At 41.2% G+C, this 18,635-nt stretch overlaps 1 protein-coding gene across 3 annotated transcripts; it reads left to right on the top strand.

The window, feature by feature from the left end:
- Positions 1-212: 212 nt before the first annotated feature.
- LOC124276405 (placenta-specific gene 8 protein-like) lies at positions 213-17,688 on the top strand. Of its 3 annotated transcripts, none has more exons than XM_046712044.1 (4): positions 213-329; positions 14,850-14,991; positions 17,029-17,168; positions 17,590-17,688. In XM_046712044.1, the coding sequence occupies exons 2-4, from the start codon at positions 14,883-14,885 to the stop codon at positions 17,680-17,682; spliced, it is 342 nt and encodes a 113-aa protein (XP_046568000.1). In that variant the 5' UTR covers positions 213-329; positions 14,850-14,882; the 3' UTR covers positions 17,683-17,688. The 3 variants fall into 3 exon arrangements, with proteins under 3 accessions (XP_046568000.1, XP_046568001.1, XP_046568002.1); XM_046712045.1 differs by having other exon boundaries at positions 243-329; positions 14,853-14,991; XM_046712046.1 differs by lacking the exon at positions 213-329 and adding an exon at positions 14,237-14,305.
- The last annotated feature ends 947 nt before the right edge of the window (positions 17,689-18,635 follow it).

The raw sequence follows: 18,635 nt of genomic DNA, 5'->3' as shown, positions 1-18,635 counted from the left end.
ATTTGTCAAAGCCGATTGAAGACAACTCTCTCACTGATTCATCTCGCTGTATTTAATTCGGGTGTTTATATACCATACATATGTTAGTATTTTTCGACCATAGTCTTATCCTACAATCACCATGTCCCAATATACCTTGGACACAATTACTATTTTACATACTCGTCGCCTATCATAACCACGTCGACTACCAGCGCCCACAGTGTTTATATCGCCAGGACACTGAAGTCACGTGATTCCGTGTCAGTTGAACGTGCTTCCCATTTAGTTGAGTACGCAGCAACCAACAGCCTTCCTAGCGGTAAACACAAGGATTTTACTCTAACAAGGTGAGATACCCGTAACTCAAATTATAACTCAAATCGTAGTACTTACCAATACCCATGGACCCGATTAGGGTGAACAAAATAGATGTACGAGCATTTTATGCTGATAAATGATGACGTGAATCTTTCATTTTAATTGTTCACTTATTACCACTCTGAGCACGTGAATATATGTTGCCAAGGTAACGTACTCATACCTCGCCTATTTCAGTAGGTAAATTCTGTAGACTAAATTGCAGTCACGTATACGTACGCCGGTTTACAGTAATATCTGAAACGTATCAGAGTTAATCTGATATATTGTATCTAACGGTTCTTTTAATATATTTCAAACGTCCGAAACGGATGTACAGTAGTGGATAGACTTATCAGTCATTCTGAATAAAAGTGGTCAATTGCAGTCGTCGAGTTTGCAAGATGCGATTCATGAAACCAAAAGTACTTTTTGATCTTTAAATGCATTAACAATAACAAGTTAAGTATAGGAAACACGATAGGCAAGAAAGCTAACCAGTCATTTTAACAAATGCTTAGCATGGATTGACATACATGGGTAGGGGGAACGGTTTTTCTGGTGTCGGTGAGTGACGGACCCGTCAATAAAAGCTGCCTCTAAGATGACCACCGCTACCACGAGTCGAATGTAAATACGTTTTGAAAGCAACCAGGAACTATTTATGAAAAACCCCATCAAATATGGATGTGAAAACATACACAATTGCAAGCAATAAACAATTGTCGACAGCACGCGTGCCATTTACGTTATGTCGGATTGTATTACCCATAACTAAAAACTAGAAACTGTTACAATATCAAAACATGTGTTATTTAGAGCTTGAAATGATATATAGTATATTTTAGATAGCAAGCATGCTATGGCTACGAGAGATACAGGTTAGTTGAACACAGACCAGTAATGTTCGTTTTAAAGACCGTTTTTTTCAGAACGTATATCATACGTGACGGTGATGATATTGTAACGTTGTGGGTAGCGTTATGGTACCATTGGTTACTTTGAAACAACATTACATGTATTTCGTTCTGTATTTTGAAACAACATGACATGTATTTCGTTCTTTACTTTGAAACAACATGACATGTATTTCGTTCTTTACTTTGAAACAACATGACATGTATTTCGTTCTTTACTTTGAAACAACATTACATGTATGTCGGTCTTTAGTTTGATACAACATCAACGCAGAAACACAACCGCAGAACCCGGATGAACACTTCAGACAAACAAAATGTAATTTACGTTTAGTATTTTACGTTTAATTGGCAGTTAGAATGGTCCATGGCGTTACATGGGAACCTCAAAGACACCAAAAATGACATGTTATATAGTCTGTTTGCAATGAAAGCGTACCGATTAATTTCACTTTAAACAAAAGATAAATAGAATAAAATGAATTTGAGATTGCGAATCCTCATGATTTTACCTTGCCAATTGAACATTTAAATCTCAAAATTTTATTCGACTTCGGGTAAAAGTTGTTTAACAAACGATCATAGTTTCAAATCGCTAATATTGGTTTGTATTACAAGGGGGTAGGCACATTAAATGAAACACCGAGAACAAGTGGGCCGGGGTTGGTCTAAGTGAATGCTCATCACGTACCGCCCGTGCATTTGTTTCACTGTTCCAACTACTGCGCTTACCCCCATTGTAGTACAAACCAACAATAGCGATTTGAAACTATGATCGTTTGTAAAACAACTTTTATCCTAAGTTGAATAAATTCTGAGATTTAAATGTTCAATTGGCAAGGTAAAACTATGAGGATTCGCAATCTTAATTTCACTTTATTTGATTTACTTTTTTCATCGGTACGTTTTCACTGCAAACAGACTATAGTTGAATCGAAGAATACCAAAAGCCCTGCTCAGGATATTTCTTTCTTTGTCATTTGATAACTCTGTCTAATATTCCCCCTTTTCACCTGTATAAACATTAATGGCTTCCATTGGCGACTGCTATCAACAGTACACTTTGGTATCGATTTAATTTAACTTGTTGGAATACTTCCTTAGTTTCTTTGGCATAAATCCAAATCTAGATCGATGCTTGTATTTTACAAGTTATTTATAGTTATTTACATATCTCTGCTTTTAAACACGGGTTTGTTTTCCTTTCCTCGCTGATTGTTCGGTAGCCAAGTGATTAAAGCGTTCACTCTTCACGTCGAAGACTGGGTTCGATTCCCCACGTGGGGACAATGTGCGAAGTCCATTTATGGCGTACAATTATTTATGGTGTAATATTTCTGAAATTTTTATGAATGAGGAATATTATCTCACACTGAGCCGTTTAATAACTGAATGCATTGTTCCGGATAGAACACTCACTCACTCTTTAAAATAAAGTGACAAAAATGTTATTATGTCATTGCTTTGATGTCGCTATGTCAAAATAGGTATGTCACCATGTACATACAAAACTAAACGTGTTTTGTGAAAAAATATAAAAACATTGTCAATACTTTTGTTTAGAAAATATCACTATAATGGAACACTAAGAGCTATACTAAGCATTTGCGAATCCACAGAAATGCATCATATAACAAAAATGTAAACGATTCGCTTTAGAATTTGTCAGTTCCGTTAGATCAAAGTGAATTTAAATAAAGAAAATCGGTTTATGACGTTTACGAATTAAATATAATGCAAAAAAAACATACTTTACGGACGTCACAGGACGATTTTTGTTTTTGAAACAGTGGCATAACACCATATATAGGGTTCCCTGCAGCGACACAGCGACCCCTCCCAGTCAACTCTGTAGCTGTGAGGAAGCAAGCGCTGTGTGAAGCCTTAGCATCATAACTTTGCATACTAACAGTAACACCTGAGTATTTGTTAATGAAGTAAATAGACACCATCCTCTTCACTTCACAAAGGTAAGACAAGATAAGTGTAGTACTGTTATGTGTGACTTTAGAGCTTTTAACTAAGCAAATGTATACATCGAGATCACTTTTTGCAGCTGTTTTGTTAAACAAGCAAACAGAGAGAGAGACAGTAATCCTCTGCAGTGTGAGTGAGTGAGTTTAGTTTTACGCCACACTCAGCAATATTCCAGCTCTATGGCGGCGGTCTGTAAATAATCGAGTCTGGACCAGACAATCCAGTGATCAACAGCATGAGCATCGATCTGCACAATTGGGATTCGATGACATGTGTCAACCAAGTCAGCGAGCCTGACCACCCGATCCCGTTAGTCGCCTCTTACAACAAGCATAGTCGCCTTGTACGGCGAGCATGGGTTGCTGAAGACCTATTCTACCCCGGATCTTCACGGGCGAGTAATCCTCTGCATTGGAAAGGCAATACACTGATAAGCATGGCCACCTCTTAGTACATTTAAGAGGCAATGTCCACGGAACATTCTGTTAATTCTGTTGCGAAATGAAAGCTTTATCTTTTACCGGCAGCGTCGGGGTAGCCTAGTGGTTAAAGCGTTCGCTCGTCACGCCGAAGACCCGGTTCGATTCCCCACATGGGTACAATGTGTGAAGCACATTTCTGGTGTCCCCGCCGTGATAGTGCTGGAATATTGCTAAAAGTGGCGTAAACCTGAACTCACTCACTATCTTCTACGGTTGTTTGTTTGTCAGCCGATACCAAGACACCTAGATAGTTCAACACAACAACAACCCCGGTCTAATAATCTTCCAGGCGGTATATCTTGGATACGGACATATACAGAGTGACAGGGTAAATCTCTATGGCTTTATCCCACTGAGAATATACGAGTATCGAGGCTCAGGTGTCTGATAAAGGTAGTCTTTGAGTGGACTGTATCTACCGGCGCTGTCAGGCCTATTTCTACAACATAACACTCGCTCTGTAAATAACCCGGGGCCAATAAACTAGTGATGGATAGCATGAGCACACCGTGGCGGACACACAAGTCTCGCTGACAGGCAGATATTCACGTCTCCGTCTCACCGCGGCGGAGGACACCAGAAATGGGCTTCACACATTGTACCCATGTGGGGAATCGAACCCGGGTCTTCGGCGTGACGAGCGAACGCTTTAACCACTAAGCTACCCCACCGCCCGACGAGGTTTTAAGAAGAAACAGAATTGAAGTTAGTCAGCGTCTTTGTTGATATTTGTGGGGACCGTTACTCGTCGATTATTGGCGATTATGCTTCGCTTGTCTCGAATTACGGATAATTCGATATGTGCCGGAATGTAACAGTTCTTGATGCCTTGTACATCGACAAGAATGTGCAACCTACAAATCTGTGGATGTCCGAATCCTGAAAGACTCTTAACGATGATCAGGGTTAGAATTGGTCTTCAGTAACCTATGCTTGTTGTAAAAGACGACTAACGTTCGGATGGTCAGGCTCGATGACTTGGTTGACACATGTGCATCGAATCCCAGTTGCGCAGATCGAAGCTCATGATGTTGATCAATGGATTGTCTGGTCCAGACTCGATTATTTACAGAGCGCCGCTATATAGCTGGAATATTGCTGGATTCGCCGTTAAACAAAATTAACTTAGCAAAGAAGTCAAATGTTACAAATGGTACATTTCGGACTATACTTTCTTTATAAAGTGGGGCGATGGGATAGCCTAATGGTTATTAAAGTGTCCGCCCGTCGCGCTGAAGAGCCCGGTTCGGTTCCCTACATGGGTACAATGTGTGGAGCCAATTTCTGGTGTCCCCTGCCTTGAAATTGCTGGAATATTGCTAAAAGCGGCGTAAAACCATACTTACTCTTACTAAAGTACAGGTTGTAGTACTTGTTTGATGGCTTTTAAAATGATAAGGTACTTTGTGTACACAGTGTGTATTCATAGCTTTCGACCCGGGGAGCTGTGCAAATTTACACTTGTCAAAAGGAATACAAAGTAGCCTACGTGGTTTTGGCTATCAGTTGTCGGACTTCCGCTTTGTGGAAGCCTCGGTGGTGGGACTACCTAAATCCCGAGTCACCGGGTAATACTGAAACTAGATTGCAGAACCTTAAAACGAAGCCTGCGCATCGGGGTAGATACACTTCCAGCTAGACTAACATCTAGTCTCAAAAATGAACATATTTTACAGAAAAAACTGACGTGTTCATAAAAATAATCATGAGATATAAAGAAAAGAAGTCCAGAGAATTTCTCTACTTTCCTGAAACTGTGGAAGTCTAGACTTGCCACATATTCTAGACTTGCATGGGCTTTCTTGGATATATTTGTTTCAGGGTCTGTATGACAGACTAACTTCCAACCTTCACAAGTGTATAGCCTTGCCCATGTTTGATTTAAAATGTACAGTTAGTAATTAAATAGAAAGAAAGCCCATTTCTGGTGTTCCCCGCCGTGATGTTGCTGGAATATTGCTAAGAGCGGCGTAAAACCAAACTCAGTCAGTCAAAGACTAAGCGTTGGCCTAGAAAACAATCACGCTGCTTGAAAGGCGTGTCCCGGAAGACGACCAGACACATATATCTTGCTGTGACGGCGGAAACGTCTGTTGATCAAATAGTTTCCACACATCGTATCATGGTTGTGCTTCTTATCAGTGTTGACCTCCACGTCGTCCAACAACTACCCGGACTATATTGGGTTGTTTACCCAGATAACAGTTCATCCACCCCAATGTGTGGCGTTCAATTGACCCAGCCAGTTCTGGCCGGAGTGGTTCTTAGCCGTGTTGATAGTTACAGTCACAACAGCCAGTCATTCCAAAACCCGGAGGATGACAGCATCTGGTAACCAAATATTAAACAAACATACTCAATAACTATAGAACGTGCGTTCTAATTAAGAAACATTAATTCAGTCAACGTTAAAATGTCAAGCACACTACGACATTCAGAGGCCTGTTTGCTTATGCATGGGGTCTCAAAGGTCGATTTCTGTAGTGATCTCTTATTTTGCCACCCTCCCATATCCCGTTACCCTTCACTATCCTTCCACCTCCCTTATCCTACTACCCTCCCTTATACTTCCACCCTCCCTTATCCTACTACACTCTCTTATACTTCCACCCTCCCTTATCCTACTACGCTCCCTTATACTTCCACCCTCCCTTATCCTACTACTCTCTCTTATTCTTCAGCCCCCCCTTGTCCTACTACACTCCCTTATACTTCCACCCTCCCTTATCCTACTACTCTCTCTTATACTTCCACCCACACCACCCCTTATCGTACTATACTCCCTTATACTTCAACCCTACCTTATCCTCCTACACTCCCTTATACTTCCACCCTCCCTTATCCTACTACACTCTCTTATTCTTCAGCCCCCCCTTATCCTACAACACTCCCTTATACTTCCACCCTCCCTTATCCTACTACACTCTCTTATACTTCCACCCACACTAAACCCGACCCCCACCCCCACCCCACCCCTTATCCTACTACCCTTTGTCGTAACTGGCGTTTGGGTGTTAGTAAGCACTACAACAGTTACCTACTAAATATGGCCGTTCCACATTGTCAGGGGAGCTGGTAGCTCAGCTTCTCCACTCGCTTGGTCCGTCGAAGGATGCTAAGTCAAGGAGTGAGGGGTCGGACGACCGAGACTCCTAACTAACCACATTACATTCATGTACTGGCACCATACATTCAAGTATTAACGCAACACCAGGTTCTTTACTCGCATACGTTTATTCTGTCTCAGTCCATCTCTCTAACCTGATCTTAAGCACATGTTTCAACACATTCTTTGATTCGTTACCACTGTATCTAACCTTGCATGTGCTTCGTGATTGGATGAATATCGACTGCACCGTTCGGTGACTCACCCCTTTCCACTGATGTGTTGAGTGTTTTAATGGAAGCTTAATCTGTTTTATCTTTCACCACGGATGTGTTCTGTCTGTACTTCCCGAATCCCCGTCTTTCTATTGATTTCCAAGTAACTCCATGTCGTGCCTAATCGTTATCACTCATGCGCAAAACTGCAAATCTAACTACGGAATCTGATGTAATTCTCAAATGGTTTAGGGATGAATTTTTACCTATAATTCCATCCACTTGTGGACAAGAGCTGCTCACAGCTCGGATAAGTTAAACGCGAGATCAGGTCAGATTTGTTAAAAGTTAAACGCAATGTATACATACTATGGAAGCAAAATAGGATCGGTAACTTCTGATAGGAAATGGTAACTAATTTCAAATTTCGAAGTATGCCTAAAGAATAGCAGAATGATCCTATCTTACTTCGGGTAACCAGAAAGCATAATATCACACGTGTATATAATGAGATGATAACACAACACTAAATTAAAGTCAATCTTAAATGTTACAATGTCACTGATATGGCCAAATATGGAATCACCATTCACAATAAAAAGTTCATCTGTCTCTGGTCCCATCGATTAAACTGGCTCTGGTCTACTTGAAAGATCATGTTCCGATTGGTTCTGGGTTTGCACTGAACGTTGTTCACTGTGTCGGAGGCCACAACAAAGTTAATGTCTGAACACACGGCGTGGTCGTATCGCACAGCATAGTTCTTGGCTTGGTCATCCAAGAGACAATGTTCTGCAAACTGTGATCACTGGATTTTCCATGAAGATGGACCCTATTGCTTTCGCAACTTGAAGGCGGGGAAACATCGCAGAGTTCTGCAGTGTTGAACGCCAGTGCAGAGCCGTCGTGAGCGGTGTGATTTTCAGCGGTCCAAAATCGTACGACAGCGTTCGTCAGTAACTGCAATTTTGTTGCCAGAGACTCGATGTGGCGCGGACCAGAACACAGCGTGGGGAGGAGCGTAACTGTCCTCCCGTCCGAATGGGGTTCGGCCATCAATCTACAACACTTGAAACGTGTGTTAAACCACGACCAAATATATTTAGTGGTACCATATAAATTTGACATTTATAAACATTTATAAACATGACACGTTCACGTAAACTTTAACCTGTGTACAACTAACTGTTGGAAAACAAATTTAAACAGTTGATAGCAAGTAAAAATGTCCATGTGTTATCATTGCTTGCAAAGTATGTATTCTTAGCGTTCAAACTACGAGCACGTTTTCTGTCATTGCATGAATGATATATATATATGTGTATGTATGTATGTATATGTATGTATATATATATATGTATATGTGTGTATGTGTGTATATGTATATGTCGCAGGCGCTTGGTGGTGTAATACACTGTATCTTCTGTATGTATAATGGGCCAGTGGCCCCCCATACTGTCAATAAACTCTCTCTCTCACTAACTGTTGGCAAGAACAGCCTTCTTGAATTATGTTTGCGTGGAAAAGGACAAATTGAATAGAATATATACTAACATGACCCTATATGGCTTCAGATGTAACATATCATCCACAAGTACGAATTAAAAGGCGGATATGCTATAGAGGAATCCTGTAGGTGATATGAGAGGGTATGCACTTCTAACTTCAACATTCAGTAAATAGTTTGTATGAATACAAGAACGAACAACATATATAAATATGTGATGGACCGAGAACATACACTGAAACACGGATACAAATCGACTATAGAACACAATTGTTTGGGATTTTTGATATGGAGATATCGACACAATAAACGACAATACTAAGGTTTATGCTAAGCAATAGTTAAGTACTCATATCATTAGAAACGCGAACACGTTATTATTCGCAACCCGCAAAGAAAATTTGGGTAGTAGCATTGGACTGGTCAGAATTATGAAAGAGGAGAGTATTGACAAAGAGAAGAGACCGATAGACGCTGAACGATAGGGACGATATGTAAGGGAGGCATGTCAAAATCAGGTGACCATGACTGACTGAGTTTGGTTTTACGCTGCTTTTAGCAATATTCCAGCAATATCACGGCGGGGGACACCAGAAATGGGCTTCACTCATTGTACCCATGTGGAGATTCGAACCCGGGTCTTCTGCGTGACGAGCCAACGCTTTAACCTCTAGACTACCCCACCGCCCCAGGTGACCATGAGGACGCGGCGGCTGCGGAGACTGACCGGTCTGATGCGGCCGGCGCTGCACCCGTTGAGGGTGGTCGCGGTGTGGCCGGTGTGACCCGTGTCGGCGAGGCTTGTTGACCGGCGCCTACAGAACGGCACCTAAAGACCAAGAAACAGTAGTGACAAGCGACGCAAAACACGTCAGGGACGGACAAAGACCAAAGGGGCACATTCCGGAATCGAAGGGCACACTCCCCATGAATTGGGGCTGAACTGATGCTGCCTCTGTATTGTCAATTGCGGCCCTACACATAACACAAAGTGATTGTTTAAGCCACCGTTCATACCTGTCCTTAGTTTGTTCAACCAGAGACCATGGTCTCGGTCCAACCACCGCAGAGACCCGCGGGACATGGAAGGTAGTTGCACCCGATGAGTTGTGTAAAAGTAGATAGCCCGGGAGCCCGTATTCAATTTCCAAATAGTCAATAAAATTAGCAAAAGCCGTTTGATAAACTGGTAACGTTTAACTCGCACGCCTGATCCATGTGTCTATGGTACGGAGAGGTTATCGCGGGACAAGGCCGCTTGGGCACAGGTCACAAAAAGATTCGGAGCATGGAAATATTCCGGATCGCTAGCTGTTCCATAAAACATCGTCCATTAGCGTTAATGCGATGATATAAGGCAGCAAAACTGTCATGTACAGTACCACCCGCCAAAAGGAAGAGACTGAAAATATCGTGGACAGAAGACAGTTTTTCGATTCCTGGGGGTTTCAGCTGTACGATCTGAATTTGCCCTCAGGGAATCCCTAACAACATCGCCAACCACTTTAACCTCAGTAAAGGCCAACCCGTTTAAACAGGGTTGTATCGTTGAAAGCTTGCATGATTATAGTAATGGATATAAGAAATGAAATAGAGCAAAATAACATAAGAATGAACAAAGTGAGTGGCGGGATGAACAAGAATATTACCAGGAAAACTTGGTGCAAACGAAATGGCCAATTAGAACAGTCTTGGAAAATATCTATGAGAGATACAAAAAGATCTTACCGATACTAACCACCAAAGTCGAATGCTTGACATACGGGGACGAATGATCGTTTTTATAGCCTTATCTACCCACGAAAACAAACCTCGTGGTTATGAAACTCTCAAAGATGTTCCCACGGTTACAGTCCATCATTAGATAACGGGTTGAGTTCGTCGTCTGCACAGTACACCCAACTGCGACCGTTATCTCCGGCACATAGCTACTACCTCCCTTATCCTACTACCTCCCTTATCCTACCACTCTCCCTATACTTCCAGCCTCCCTTATCCTACTACCCTTCCTTATCCTACTACCCTCTCTTATCCTACTACCCTCCCTATACTTCCACCCTCCCTTATCCTACTACCCTCCCTATACTTCCACCCTCCCTTATCCTACTACCTCCCTTATCCTACTACCTCCCTTATCCTACTACCCTACCTATACTTCCACCCTCCCTTATCCTACTACCTCCCTTATCCTACTACCCTCCCTATACTTCCACCCTCCCTTATCCTACTACCCTCCCTATACTTCCACCCTCCCTTATCCTACTACCCTCCCTATACTTCCACCCTCCCTTATCCTACTACCTCCCTTATCCTACTACATCCCTTATCCTACTACCCTCCCTATACTTCCACCCTCTCTCTGAACACTACCCTCCCTTATCCTACTACACTCCCTTATACTTCCACCCTCTCTTATCCTACTACCCTCTCTTATACTTCCACCCTCTCTTATCCTACTACCCTCTCTTATACTTCCAGGGGCGGTGGGGTAGCCCAGTGGTTGAAGCGTTGGCTCGTCACGCCGAAGACCCGGGTTCGATTCCCCACATGGGCACAATGTGTTAAGCCCATTTCTGGTGTCCCCCGCCGTGATATTGCTGGAATATTGCTAAAAGCGGCGTAAAACTAAACTCAGTCAGTCAGTCAGTCTCTTATACTTCCACCCTCCCTTATCCTACTACCCTCTCATATCCTGTTACCCTTCACTATACCCACCCTAACCTATCTGCTTGTATTTGTTTTAGGAACGAGTAATAATACACCTGACAGCCCCAGCGTGGGTGAGTCGCATGACCACGATGCCCTTCCCAATCACCCCTCTACCCCAACACCCCACCCCCACTCTTGGCCGTCACCCCACCCTATCAGGTCATATCCACCAACATTCCCTACACGATGTTATGTGCAGATTTGTGGCGGACGCTCCGTCAGTGTTAAATCCCAGTCTTATTTCAACAAGCGACTTAGGGTCTATTCAACAGTTGCTCAATAGGGAATCTCACTCAAGTAACTTTTGCTATCAAATATGTCAAACTCTGATACTTGCCGTGAAGTTGAAAAATATTTTCGACTAGAGTTTGAATACACTGTTTAAAAAGAAAGGAGAATATTTGATAACAAGCATTAGAGCACAGATGTTCACGACAGGCATCAGAAGCAAAACCGTAATATTCTTGAAAACGTAACACATTGTTTGGACGTGCCGCACGCAATAGCATCAGGCACGTGTGTAGGATGCCATTCTTGTTTTTGACACTTTCATGGAAATACTTGTGTTTGAATACACTTTTAATAGTAAACGGTAAATTTAATAAAAAATATTAGAGCACAGGTGAGTGTTGACGGTAGACATCGGAAGCAAAAACGTAATTATCCTGAAAAACTTAAACATCGTTTGCTCGTGCCGCACGCAGTAGCATCACGCACGTGCGTAGGACACTTGTTTTTGACACTTTCAGAGAAGCGCCATTACTGTCTGTGGACCATTATATGCTTCAATTTTGTTGATTGGTTCTTGGGATGCTGGAAACAAATTCACAGTCAGTGATTAGCATGACTATGATCAGGCAACGGCAAACCCAAAATAGACCTTCAGAGCTACCCAGTCAGGCAAGATCCAAGCATCCAAGGCAATAGTAAACTAGGCAATACGGAACCGCCCTCAAACGATGAGTCAATTGCTGAAAACTTTTCCCAGGGTCCTGGAGTACGAGTTTCGGGTGAGACGATTCGAAATCGTCTGCATGCAGCTCATCTTGATGCTCGACGGCCACGTTGTGGGGTGCCCTAACAAATCGTCATATTGCCTACAGACGTCAACAGAGTACACAACGTCGGTACTGGCGTCACCATCGCCAGTCAAGTGTCATGTTTACAGACGGGTTTACGCTGCACTTCACCTTGATAACTATGGTCCTGCCCGTCGTCGTCGAAATGAACGTCAACACACCACGACGGTGAATCGTTTTACTTTTATGTGGTGGTGGCGTTACGGCGACTGATCCCGACCTGATTTCCGGATCCTGGTGATATACACCTAGAATATGCACACAGACACGCGCGCGTGCACACACACATACGCACACACAAACACACGTGTGCTAATCTAGATAATAATGCATTAATAATACATAATAACACAGTCTCTATTTGACAAATTCCGTCAAAGAAAGTTGGAGAATGAGGACTATATTTATGGATATACTTCTTTATTCTGTATAGGCGACGTTTCGACATAGATTCTAATGTCGTTGTCACCACTTGCTTGTATATCCATAAAAATAGTCCTCATTCATCATCTACCCAACTTCTAGAATGCCAACCAAAGAAGTCAAAGAAAGTTGGGTTTGCCTATAGTTACACTTTATTTTCTTACTTCACAACTGATCATGGTGGGAATTCCCCTTCAAGTAGCAGTTGCTGGGTAATGACTTATTTAGAAACGTTTTTTGGTGACCAATGGAACAGTGTACTCGTCCCAGTTCCATTTCTTCATTTCAGGACGTATGGAATCCTCACAATTCCACATCAGCAGGTTAAATAGAGCGACAAAATCCTTTCCACATTCATAAGAACTCTCTGCTAAAAGCAGAGTGGATTGTACAATTGTGATTATATCAGGAGTATACATGTATATCTGTATCAGCAGTATTGCAGCTGTATGATGTTGTTTGTAGACAAATCGAGCCTGAACCAGACAATCCAGTGATTGTCACCAAGCGATACGATGACAGAGCATGTGTTTATGAATCACTATAAAACAGCGATGACACCTGGTGCTCGCAGTCCCCACCTCACTATATAACTACTGGCATATCAACCGGTTTGTCAAATACAGTAGACAGTTCAAACATGTCTGTCATGTCCAAATGAACTTTTGTATAAAGCCCCTTGACACAGCAGTTGGCATGTCTGAATCAACAGTTGTTTAACCAATACATCATTAATATCGTCTGTGTAATGTATGTAACTCCCATGCAGTGGGATAGAACTCCATTATCTGTTCAAATGCGAAGCTTTACTACTGCATAAACAAACAAATTTACCTTCTTACCTGAATTCAATTACTTTATGGAAAGTCAGCAAACTGTTCTCGTCTAAACAAACGCGTAATCTTAAAAAACTCGCTATGTATATTAATGTAATATTTAAGTCCACAAAGATACATTAACTTCTGGGGTTTTATGGGTTTGAGTTCTTTTGCCAATTTATATGAATATTCTAATTTTGTATTTTCATGTACCACCGTTGGTGGTGTTTCAAGAAATACACTGAGAGAAAGAAAGGACATTCAAGCGTTCCTTTAATATTTTCCAGTTTCCACCACCAGCTTTGTTTAGCGGTGTGGTGATGAAAACTGGAAAATAATAAAGGAACGCTTGAATTTTCCTGTGATCCTTTATTTCTTTCTCTCAGTATATATTGAATTGAATTGACAACCCGACGTGATCACTTCGTCAACACACCCACTTGTCCACTCCCTTTACCCGTTCCCGAAATGACCATAACTAAACTACAGCCAGCCAAACAACCCTAACTATAACACGGGATAGTACACGTCCTTCCTAACTACCGATAGTTCTATTTCAGTTTCACAACAAACTCCCATGCCTAGCAACCTTATCTCATGACAAAACCATTGCACACGGCTGCATAAGTTCCGATGACGCCATTATATTTCGCAATTGTTCCTAGCGGGAGTATATTTATGTCCTCTTATGTAGCTATACCAGTATACTCCCCTCAGGCGGTATCTGCGACAGGTATATTGACATGTGTGTGTGTGTGTGTGTGTGTGGACTAAACCAAGAAATGGAGATTCAAATTGTAATCACTGACAGAGACTACTTGTGTTCAGTGGGACTACGGACATGTTTGGAACGTTAGAAAAGCAGCATATAACTGAGCTGACTTCACGATTTTCAGAGAATTCAAACTAATTCGGACATATTATAATTTTGTCAAAGGATTTACTTTGCAAATAATTTAAATGTTTAAATGTTTGCTTTTTACAGCCGTTCACGTACCAGATACGTACTTGCTACAACCTGTGACACAGGAAATACAATTATATTACATTATTTCAGAGACTTCCAACTAAAATGATATAGATTTATTTTTCTTTGATATTGTGTGCTCACTTTTCGGAAAATTATGGTTTAAGATGGTTATTATACAATCACGATTAATGGGAGAGATAAAAGTAGTTCCTTGTAATCTACCACATTTGCCTCATTTTCATTTTAATTATGACAAATGGGCGTGTCAGAATATCAGAAACATCTAGCCTTTCCTGTTTACTTCCAGTAGCAGTCTGCACCTCTCGTCACCTTCACAACAATGGCGGTCGTCACTCAGCCCACGGGAAACCCCAACCTCCTGGTCAGACCGGAAGGTCACCGAGACTGGTCAACGGGCAAGTTCGGCTGTGCCACCGACTGCGGCTCGTGTAAGTAACCCATGGCCAGATGATGAAACACCTATCCAAGCAAACCAGATCCAACATCTGTATTATCAGTACAAGCTAAATTATATGAGAGCACCTGTTTCATGTACTTCCACCATTGTCGCTATATATTCCTAAAATAATTATTCATTAAATATGAAAAAGAAGTTATTTGAAATGACTGTCGAATTTCAATATGCAAACCGAAACATGAGTCTCATTAACCTATTCAGACAATGACCTACTTTTCAGCCGATCTGAATTTTCTCGTGTGAAAGTGAAAATAGACATCACAAACAACTATGGTTACACTGAATTCCAATTCCTTGTTTCATAAGAAAAAATATTTCCACGATTTCCAGATTTCCGTTTGTCAGGGCACACTGTACGACAGAGCACGCTGCACGACGCGTTTGCAAGGATCTGAAGGAGCGTAGTGTAGCAATATACAATTGTTAGATGTATCAAATAATACTGATTAATATTTATATATCCAGTTAAATGAATTGGTTTCAAACTTCTGGACTGGTTATTGTACTAAGTTGCGCAATAGGACGGGACCCAATCAACAGGAAACGCGACTGTTGTGTAATCAATGTTTTGACGTGTAACGGAAGAGAATTACACGAACATAATTACTTTAAGTTTAATCATCTGCGAGCACCTGTTTCATGTACTTATGGAATACTGTAAGGGACATTCTCGCGATCTCGACCTTTGGAAACAAGCTAAAAATGCCAAAGTGCGAGAACGCGTGATTTGGCCTGATCGCTGTTTATTAATAAAATAATTATTATTATTAAATGGCATGAAGTTGATTGAATCGAATGTGTCGAATTTTGGTCTGATAAGGTATAAGAGCTCTATTAAATTACTATATGTTGAATTATTTGAAAGCACCTCTTCCTTTCATGTATAAGCATGATCGCAGTTTCTACTTAACATAGTTATTCATATTTATTCAGAAGACGTTAATTGAATCGAATGTGTCGAATTTTGGTCTGATAAGGTATAAGAGCTCTATTAAATTACTATATGTTGAATTATTTGAAAGCACCTCTTCCTTTCATGTATAAGCATGATCGCAGTTTCTACTTAACATAGTTATTCATATTTATTCAGAAGACGTTAATTGAAACGGATTTGTCGAATTTCGATCTGATAACGGAAAAGAGTTCCACAACCGGATAGTTAATGGGATGATTGTCTTATTCTTGTGAACAGAACGCTGATGTTTTCAGTCAAGTTAGAATATATGTGAATATTTTGCAGCGACGCATTCTGGTACTTATCTGTCAGATAAGACGGACTCACAGATCAATTTTGAAGAAAAGAAAAAGTTTACGTTTCTTCCCACATATCGTCGTGGTATCATGAATATCTGGAAACGAATGATTCATTCCAACATACTAGTACATTAATACCACGTCAGTGCCTTTCATTGGATAGAGACCAGTGAAGTGCCGTGTTAGAATTGATCTTCAGTAAACCATGCTTCTCGTAATAGGCGACTAACGGGATCGGTTGTCAGGCTTGCTGACTTGGTTGACACATGTCATTATATCCCAATTTCGCAGATCGATGCTCATGCTGTTGATCACTGGATTGTCTGGTCCAGACTCGATTATTTACAGACCGCCGCCATATAGCTGGAATACTGAGTGCGGCGTAAAACTAAACTCACTCACTCACTCAATGGATAGAGGTTATGAGACTGTAGTCACAAGTCTAGGGGAGATAACTCTCATTTCTTATATTCTTGCCAGGTGTGCTGTTTTGTTGTTGTATTGTAAACGTCAATTGACTCAACATGACTGATTAGAAACTGTATACCACTAATATGTTGTATTGCTGAGTTGAGGGCCTCCTTGACGAGAAGGGCATTTATAGTAATAAAGTTATCATATAGCGAGGTGACGTACGTTTCAGTAAACGTGATGTCGCACTCTAAAAGGATGTAAAACTGTTTACAATGGTGTTGCGATTGTTGCTACGGTACACATATCCCCATGATCAAGTTCGCTGAATATTACTGTCCAGGTCTCTGCACATGGTGTTGTCTGCCGTGCATGCTGTGCCGCCTTGCCGAGAGAATGGATGAATGCTGCATGATGCCCTTCTGTGTTCTCGGATCTCTTGTTGCTATGAGAACCAAAGTCAGAACCATGGGTGGGATTTCGGTAAGTTGCAACGACGCTAACCCCAATGAAACACTGGTGACTTGTGTCCCCTAGCCGTACCAGGATTCGCCGCACGATTATATATTTGCCAGTAAATTTCTTCAGTGCGGTCCAATAGTGACCTGGGAATTTAACCTTAGTCCTTCCGCTCTTGGGTCTCGGATCCCTTTGTCCGACAACCGACATGTTAACAGAGTCTCACTTTGAGACTTGAGAAGCATGTGCACTCCACTATTACAAAATCAGCGATCTGCCGCTGGGCTTAAGAATGAATGAATGAATGAATGAATGAATGAATGAATGAATGAATGAATGAATGAATGAATGAATGAATGAATGAATGAATGAATGAATGAATGAATGAATGAATGAATGAATGAATGAATGAATCCAATCCCCATTTCATCTCTTCCTTTTCCAGGGTTCAATCTGTAAAGATTGTCTTTCCGTTGCTTGCTGTGGACCATGCATTGTGTGCCAGATGTCTCGTGAGATGGACAACATGGGCCTGTAGAGTTCCATGCTAACTCATGAGATTATCTGATTTTAAAAGTTTAAACTGTTTCGTTGTAAATTGTTCCTTTTAACTGCCATTTGTTTTGATTGTTGTTTTAGTTTTTGTTTATCCAACAAATGATAAATGCATTAAAATAAAATAAAAGTAACATGGGAAATTAAAACAAAACACGTTATTTCTTCCACCCATAGAACAGTTGTTATGCTGTTGAACAATATTTCACCCATATGTATTGCGGGAAAATACCGCATTGTTCCAAGCACAAATCCTTGACTACTATTTCACTTTCCATATCCAGACTGAATCTTATATATTGTTACAATATTTAGTACCTTTCAGAATATGTTTTTATTCAATAATCTACAAAGAGTCCATTTGTTCTGATAATCCATGCTGTAAGCCATTAACAAAATCACAAACCATTCGGATGAAAGGTCCACCTTCGAACATCGTTACTATCAAGTCATAAAATATTACAATCATATTCATGGTTTGTTTCTGTGTCTCATAGAGCCTCCCATTTGCTAACATATTGTGGAATACACCTGAAGTTTTCCCAATTAGTAATTTAAGCCTGTGGTCAGCCTAGGGGTGCCAAAGGTTTGCTCTGTCGCAACTGAAGGTACGGCTTCGGTCCTCACATGTGTACAATGAGCGAGACCCAATTTGTGGAGCCCACCCCAGAAGCCTCATGTGGTGTCCCCCGATAGTGTTCCCTCTAGGATGGTGCTGGCAGGGTGACTTCAAAGAAATGGGCAATCTCCAAAAATTGTAAAGGCATTCCACAGGGTGATTATCAGCACACAATGAAATTGGGTCTCATCTATAAGGCAAAGTATTATTATATTTCTCTCATTTATTACTTTTCCCCATTTGTATTTCAAAAAATTTTGGAAAAAGCATCAACGTTTATTAATCTGTTATCACATTTTGACGGGCCGTCGTGTGTA

This window comes from Haliotis rubra, unplaced genomic scaffold (genome assembly GCF_003918875.1).
Source record: "Haliotis rubra isolate DU_JTF1 unplaced genomic scaffold, ASM391887v1 Scf209, whole genome shotgun sequence".
Classification (NCBI taxonomy): domain Eukaryota; kingdom Metazoa; phylum Mollusca; class Gastropoda; order Lepetellida; family Haliotidae; genus Haliotis; species Haliotis rubra.
Note: the sequence above shows the minus strand (reverse complement) of the source record. Positions and strands in the feature narration are given on the sequence as shown.